The sequence below is a fragment of the Quercus suber genome, unplaced genomic scaffold (assembly GCF_002906115.3).
Source record: "Quercus suber isolate HL8 unplaced genomic scaffold, Cork oak 2.0 scaffold_8, whole genome shotgun sequence".
Taxonomy (NCBI): domain Eukaryota; kingdom Viridiplantae; phylum Streptophyta; class Magnoliopsida; order Fagales; family Fagaceae; genus Quercus; species Quercus suber.
This window is the reverse complement of record NW_027069474.1, coordinates 175,099-183,574: the sequence shown is the minus strand read 5'-3', so window position 1 is coordinate 183,574 and position 8,476 is coordinate 175,099. Positions and strand designations below refer to the sequence as shown.

The 8,476-nt window shown below is 35.1% G+C and overlaps 1 protein-coding gene across 1 annotated transcript; it reads right to left on the bottom strand.

Moving 5' to 3' along the window:
• Window positions 1-377: 377 nt before the first annotated feature.
• On the bottom strand, window positions 378-2,465 carry LOC112037121 (rho GTPase-activating protein 1). The gene is made up of 3 exons (XM_065775275.1): window positions 2,317-2,465; window positions 795-915; window positions 378-545 (listed from the first exon to the last, which is right to left on the bottom strand). Exons 1-3 carry the CDS (start codon window positions 2,439-2,441, stop codon window positions 393-395), a joined length of 399 nt encoding a protein of 132 aa, XP_065631347.1. The 5' UTR covers window positions 2,442-2,465; the 3' UTR covers window positions 378-392.
• Window positions 2,466-8,476: the final 6,011 nt, after the last annotated feature.

Sequence of the window (8,476 nt, the reverse complement as noted above, 5' to 3'; positions counted from 1 at the left end):
TTAACACTTCTTCTGGTTTCTTGCCATATTCCATTGGAGTGCCTTTACCAACCAAACACATAAAGTGAAAGGACACAATTTGTGGCATATAAAAACAGCCATAGCAGATCAAGAGTCACTGTGTATGTAGACGTGTAACCACAATACAATATTTTTTTGACTCATATGATCCTTTCTTTTTCTTGACATTTGACAGTATACTTGAAACTGATTAAGGATAGCAGTATTGGAGCAGAACATTGACATAGTGTTATTCCAAAATTTTGTAAATAGTGTAAGTCTTGTTTATGATTATGCTTATTAAGATCAACTCACTTTCACACACTCATCACAAACAAATATACAGCAAACATGATGCTTAAAAATGATGTACCTTGATAGCAATGTTATATTTAATCAGCTTTGATAAGATAACAACAGCATACCTTGATAAGCCCTGCCAAACAATGTACATCAATGCCTTCTGGTACCACTCCTGTGTTCAATTGGTCCCTGACATACTCCTCTTGACCGTTTTCTGCAGCAATTCTGAAAACCCCTTCTGCCTACATGTGTAAAATCAACAGTTTGAAGATTTATAGTCTCCAAAGAGTTTCCAGACCAAAACCAATACCAATAAACTCAACATAATTTGACATGCAAAGATATATAAATAGAAAAAAGCCGCTCAGACAAGTCAAGCCACTCAACTCTACAAAACTTTCTTTCAATTCCAAACTATTGCTCTTGGTTCAGAATTTTAGAGTCATGATGTTCAAGAGGCAGAGGAGAAGAGAATGAACAAGGTGAAATACCTGCAGGCCTCCGAGAGCATACAAGTGTTTTTGCATTAGCAAGAGAATTGTCGGCACGCTATTCCCTCGAGAGTCATACGACAACTGCATGGATTCCGTGGAAACTCCAAAGACGGTAGTACTACATTTAAGGGGAAAATAAAGGACAAATCAAATGAATAGCAGAGGAAAGATCATACTAGTTAAACAATTAGGTAGAAACTGACAAGATGTGCAAGATTAACAAGCTTTAAAGCCTTCAAGGAACAAAGTTAAACTATATAAAGTGATGCAGATGTCGCTATTGTGTAGGTTCTGAACCTTAGGAGAATTTCAATAAATCCTTCTCAGAGGATGCTAACTTTATTTCCATTTATGCTATCTAACCAAATAACCATTAAATCCCATTCTTAATGATCATTCAGAACCCAACATTTTAACAGACTGAAATACATGTTTATACATGGAAAATACTGATTAAGTGGGATGCTTGTAAAATGCATAAAAAAATGCAAGTCCAGGAAATATGGATACTGGTATGTAGTAGGAAGAACTTCTTTTACATGATTGAATATGTGTGTATGTATGTATTCATTCATAAGTACATGAATAAGCCAGGAACAAAGGCCTGATTGCCAAAGCTCAATAAAATAAGGCAAAGGAAGAAACTATTAATCATCCCTAAATTGATGAATATTCCATTATAGGACTTCAAATAAGAGATATTATTTCAACATAATTTTATATCCACTTGAGTTGCAATTAAAGCTAATCTCAGCCGCCCTTAGGAAGGGATAGCACATCATATGTGAGATCAGGAGTCTCGCTATTTGCTTTAAAATTGAGAGGGTGCTGTTGATAATCTCCTGATACGATGATTTTTAGATTTTACTTTTTTTAATCTATCCAAATAAAATTGTTTCCACATATATCATCCACGAAAATCACCAAAAGTAATGTTAACTGTAAAACAAACACAACAATTTTGCAATTGCAATAACCAATAAGAAACCAAAAAGCCTCTTTTTTGTTTTATTTTTTATTTTTTATTTTTTTGTTCTAACTACAAGTTGGATTCAATCTAGCTGCAGTTTGACAAATTGGATAGACCAATAACTAACAATAGGCCACAACCAATAGGACATCCAAGAATAGAAACCAGCAAAGCAACCAATACAAATAACAAACTTATAATCTCAAGAATTGCATTGCACAAACAAATACAACACCCAAAATGGAAAACCCCACCAGTTTGACAGAACAAATTCGCAATTTCAAGATTGCATTGCCACCAAAAAGAAAAGAATAGAAAAGTACACAGCACATGAGCAAATTGAAAAATCAAGAATTCGAATAAACCATTAAAACTTTTTTTTTAAAAAGAAAAAAGAAAAAGAAAAACACAAAAAGAATAAAAATCAACAAGTTCACAAATTGAATAACAAAATAGCACCAAAATCATGAAAACTCAAATCCCACATTCACATTCTCACAAAAAAAGAGAAAGAAGAAGGAGAAAAAAAAAAAAAAAAAAAAAAAGAACCTTGCACTGGGAGGCCTTCTGGGTACCTCAGGTTCAAACTCCACAGGCAAACCCAAGAAGCCATTGAACCTATCAAAGGTAACATGCGCCACATGGCGCACATTAGTGGGCCACCCGATCTCCATAGCACAAATCTCCCTTCTATCACTCTTGCATCATACGCCTTGCTCATGTCTAGCTTGAGGGTCATAAAACCTGCTTTCTTAGACTTCTGTGTCTTCATATGGTGTAGCAGCTCAAAAGCCACCAAAATATTATCTGAAATGGCTTTATTAGATTGGAAAGCACTTTGTGAATCAGAAATAATAAAGGGTAGGACTTTTTTGAGCCTATTTGCAGCGACCTTAGAAACAATTTTATAAATGACATTACAAAGAGAAATGGGGCGGAATTCTGAAACTACAGATGGGCTTTTAACTTTAGGTATTAAAGTTATAAAAGTGCGATTAATGGAAGAAGGGATTGAACTTCAGTTTAATTGTTCTTTACACAAATAAAAGCTATGTCTTAATATGGCGTATAGCATTTCTCTTTAATTATTAATTAGTATTTCGCAATAAAATTATACATAGTTTATGACCAAAACAGTACGACGCACGTCATTTCAAACTGTTTAACCCTCCTGTTTTTCTTCCGTCGACGGGTGGCACCAATGCAACCTTTATTAGCTTTTATCTTTCAAAGAACATCCATTACTAATAATTTTTTTATCACTTTTTATTTTCCTAATTATCCTTGACATTGTATTCTTTTGATGTTTACCTTTTCTTACCAGAGAACTCAAATGCTGTAATATTAACAGTCAATTCGCCTAATTCATTGCATGCTCTAATTGGTGGCATAGCCTATGACTGCTATGCAATGAAGGTTGGCCACACTTGTATATTCGCAGTGAATCCTTTTTTTTTTTTTATAAGATAGAATTTTAGTCTAAGTGTATAAAACTATAACCTTACTCAATATCTTTTTATTGAATGTGAATTTTGACAAATTTACTATCGAATTACATTTTCTTCTTATATCTTCCAAACTTGCAAAATTTCTAGAAAATTAAATATCAATAACTATGCTATCAATAAATTATTTAAATTGCAAGTTTTTATAGTTTAAAATTATGCATAAAATATAAGTTTATAGATAATATAGTAAATAATATTGAATTGACACAAAATTTGACAAGTGTATTAAGAGTATAAAGAATATTCAATTTAACGGTTAGATTTTCAAAATATATAGCAATGTTTATTTTATTGAGTAAGTTTGTAGTTTTAGGCTACAACTAATTTTGTAATTAAATTTTATTTTTACAAATAAATGAATTTTCCTGTGTATTCCATTTTGCCTGCACATTAAGCTTTGTGTGGCTAGTGCACAACTTAATTAATTTCTTATAAAAAAATAAATAAAAAATATGTATCTATTTGTTTTCAAGTTAATATATATATATATATATATGTACATTACAAATGATATATGTTTATACATATAAAATACAACATGTTTAGACATATATATACTATGTTTTCAGCCGTAGAATCTTATAATTAAATATTATATTCACAAGTTTACATTTTTATTTTTTATAATGTTGGTGGCACATGCAACACATTTTATGATCCGACGAGCCGCACTCTAGGTTCACAACCTTTGTTGCCGGAAACATCTCAATCCAGTCAGTGGTAGCAACCGCACGATCAAGCCTTTCCCATATTGTACTACCCCTCCGGAACCTCTATACCATGTGAACTTTCCTCCCACATAACCCAAATCCTTAAACTCACATTCATCAAGAACCTCCCTAAAAGCTTCCATCTGTCTACTTGGCCTGGGTCTTCCTCCCAATTTTTCATCTGCTCTCAAAATTTCATTAAAGTCACCCGCACACAACCATGGAAGGGTGAATTTATGTTTTAGTCTTCTCAATTTTTCCCAGGACTCATTGCGATTTCTTGTATCAGGCTCTCCATAGAACCCAGTAAATCTCCATTCATCTTCCTTTCCTTTGTTCATGATCACATCAATGTGGTTGGGAGAGTATGTGTCAAGGGAGAGATTGCACTCCTCTTTCCAAAAAATAGCCACCCCCCCTCCTCTACTTATTCTTGACACTTCTATCAACCCTTTAAATTTGTACCGAACTTTAATTTCCTCCAGCCTAGCTTTGTCAAGCCATGTTTCGGCTAAGAACACGACTAAGGGATCTTGTGCCCGGATTAAGTCACCGAGCTCTTGAACTGTCTGTGGGTTCCCAAGCCCACGACAGTTCCAGCATAAGATATTCATTGCTTATGGCAGGGCTGAATATCAGACCCCGCCAATTCAATTTTAGTATCCTGATCATCATGAGAAACCTGCTTCTTCTTTTTAGGTAACTCAAAATTCAACAGTTCAGTACCTGGACGTTTCAGAGACTTCAAGGGAGGAACCACAGCTAGGCTACCTGTTTTCTTTCGCTCTACCCTCTTCCACGTAGAGATTATGTTCACAACCACCCCAGCCGTGTTTTCTTGCTCCTTAATTTTTTCATCTGTCACGTGAGTTTCAAGGACATTAGGGTTTCCTTCATTTGTTGTCACGTGCTGCTCTGTTTTATTCAATTTCCTACACGCCGCCAGCTCTTGATAGGGATTCTCTGTCATATTCCCACAATAATTGTGTTTTCCATTTATGTCACTCTCTGTTTCCACAATTAAAACTGATGCAGCAGTTGAGTCCTTCTCCACGTCAAACTTTTTTAATTCCGAATCAATCTCCCTTAATTTCTCATTAAAGAGATCCCCTTGAAATCCGGCTCCCTCTTCCAGCTGTATTGGACCTGAGTCATCATCCGTTGCAGCCTCTTTATGAGTAACGTCCATAACGTCTTCAGTCATAATTGGTGTATTTACCGCAGTCATTCTGTCACCCACCGGCTCCTCCATCGGAATTCCTTCTTTCTCCGCCACTTCTGCCCTTCCACGTGCTTCACCATGGTTTCCGGTGGAAGTTTTCCCCTTCTGTTTACTGCTCATGCCGATTTCCTTTTGCTTTGTTTCGTAAAACCCCGGTACTACTAACACCGAGTTGTTGTGTGCCGGTAGAGGGGATGCACGCAACCAAGAACCATACTCCTGATCTTCCTTCCCAAAATTCAATGTCAATGATTTTTTTTTTTTTTCACTAAACTAATGTACGGTTGCACAAATGACTACATATTCTACACAAAAACTTCCCAATTTCCCAGTTCCTGACTTTAGTTAGAAAGTAAATTATCCCCCTGTAGGGTCCATATTCCTTGTGAGAGGAGGAAAGGCTCTTTTCATGAAGAATTTTTTGGACTGCATATTTTGCTAGACAAAACCAAATCAACGTGACAATTGTGTTACAAAATATTTTAATGCTCTTATTATATATTCCTAAATTTGAAACGACAGTGATAGACAGATAGCAAGAGTACTCCATCTTAGAATGGAGAAAGAAGGAGACCTGAATGGGGACATAAAATATTTAAATTAAATAAATATGGAGAGGTCCCACTCCCACATCATTATATTTTGGGAATGAAAGTTTCTCACTCTTCCTTGCTTCTCAGCATTAACATATTACATATACCAAAAATATAATAGAATTAACCAAAGATAATTAATTATAGAAATTTGATAAATGAGTTAAGCAATCAACTTCAATATCCTTAAGAAACTCTTCTTCCATTATTTTGAAATCCATTTCTATCTTTGTTTATAAATCTAAATACCCCACCGCCCCCCATATTAAAAAAAAAAAAAAAAAAAACTCTTTTTCCATTATTTTGAAATCCATTTCTATCTTCTTTGTTTATAAATCTAAACACCCCACCGCCTCCCATAAAAAAAAAAAGACAAAGACTAGTATTTTCTTTTTTTAAATTAATATTCTTAGGTGCTTAAACCATACTCGCTCATGGAAAAATAATTGCAGATTGTTAAAAATAAAACCACTTAGAGTTTTCCTTTTACAATAAGTGTGGGTCTCACACTTGTAGTTAGAGGAGAGAGGACTTCTCCTAGGAGTGAATAATTTCTCCTCTTTTTTCAACCAAACAATATTTTGCTCAAGAAAAATTATTCTAGCCAAAATTTTACAAAATGAATTTCCAATAGCACCAATTAAAAAGAAAATAAGGCATTCAATAGTATTATTAAAAAAAAAGGGGGGGCTTTTAATAGTAAGAGATAAAATGTACAATTAAAATAAATAAATATCAAAGTATACGTACCATTTTCATTTTTTTCCCATTTTTTGCAAAACTTTTTTTTTTATGGAGGCCCAACAAGGTGTCAATTAGCAAACCCACATACGAGACTTGTCACTTTCTGATCGCCAAAAAGGCACAGAATAACGAGCCCAACTTAAGCTTTTAATTGGATATAAACAAACTTAATTTGTACTATCTTATGGCCAATTTGGGTGTCTGGTAGAAATAGAAAACAATAATAATGCTCAAAATTTACAACTGGATCAGGATCAGGATCACAGGGCTCTTGGAAATGGAGCCCAACACATACGCATATACAAAATAGTTGAATTGTTTGGCCAAAATGGCCCATTACCATTAATTTTGGAAAATTTTGGCACAAAAGCACTGTTTCGGAAATAATTGGGGATATACCATCTTTTTAAGTACTCGAGTTTGGTGAACTTGAGTACTATGTTTTTTTACTTCCACCGTGGCACGCTGATGTAGCAGCTGATTCAAAAATTCCAAACAGTACTCGAGCTTCCTGAGCTCGAGTACTGTTCAATGAGATACCCGAGTTCACTAAACTCGAGTATTAATCTGTTTTGGCGCCAATTGCTTGTAGCAATTGGATTTAAAAAAATTCAATACAGTACTCGAGCTTGGGAAGCTCGAGTACTGTTTAAAAAAATTTAGATAGTACTCGAGCTTGGGAAGCTCGAGTACTGTTTAAAAAAATTTAGACAGTACTCGAGCTTCCTGAGCTCGAGTACTATTTAAAATTATTTCCCAGCTCCGCTTAAACTCGTCTCTAATACCTAAACCCATTTCCATTTCTCACTCACTTCTCACTCTCAGACCAGAGCACCAGAACGCCCAAACCCTCTCCCTCTCCTTCACACATTCACACATTCACACAAAGCCCAAACCCTCACACCGGTGGCGGCAGAAAACCCGTTGCAGCAGAAGACTCTCGTCGGCGGCAGAAGGCTCTACAGCGACCGAACTCTACGGCAGAAGACTCTCACTCTCCGTCACACCCAAACTTAAAAACCCTAAACCCTCACTCCATCGGCGGCGGAAGACGCTCATCAGCGACCTCTCACTCAGCTCTCTCACTGTCTCGCACTAAGGTAAGTTTTTTAGTTTAAAATTGAAATTGGGTCTCTTACAAACAGCCTTTTATAGACCTGTTTTAGTTTTTTAACTTTTTAGTTTAAGTTTTTTAGTTTGTACCAAGGTGTCAATGCTTATTAAAATTGAAATAGTAGTGCAACTCATGGATTCATTTTATAGACCTGTTATGTTGCAATAGTCCAGGCTGAAATTAGTGAGTTCTTCAATTAACAATTCCAGTTCTTCAAGTTTGATTTTTGTAAATAATAATGATGGGTCATAGTCATACACTGTCCATTATCTATCTATGCTAATCACACTTTTAAGGTGGGATTGTCTTTGATTAAAAAGTCTAAGATAAAGGAATTGGATAAACAATCGAAGAAGCAGGGGAAACAATATGATCATTATCAGTAGAAGTGGAAAGCTTTGAAGAGAGAACAGAAAATTCTTATACTGGATCCAAGTAATGCAATTGATCAGCATAAGAATAATGATGAACAAGAGCTATACTTGTCTTAAGTATTTCTGTTTGGCATAGTCCTTTAAGTTTGAATGCTATAATAGCTTAGATACATCAAGACTAGCTTTGTGGGAGAGAGTGGTGAAGATGGGTAATGGTTTGATGGAAATCATTTGAAATTTTAGTTGGATTGAAAATTAGAAATTTTAGTTGGATTTTTGTGTTACTTTGTGTTCCTCTATGGTTTTGGCCAAATTTAATATGCAAGCTTGATTTGAAGCTGTACACTGTGCACACACCTACCAAATTCAATTTAATTAACTTTTGTGGGCCACTTAAGAGTTTAAATGCATGCCTGAGGCACACATGTAAAGTTTTGTCCCACT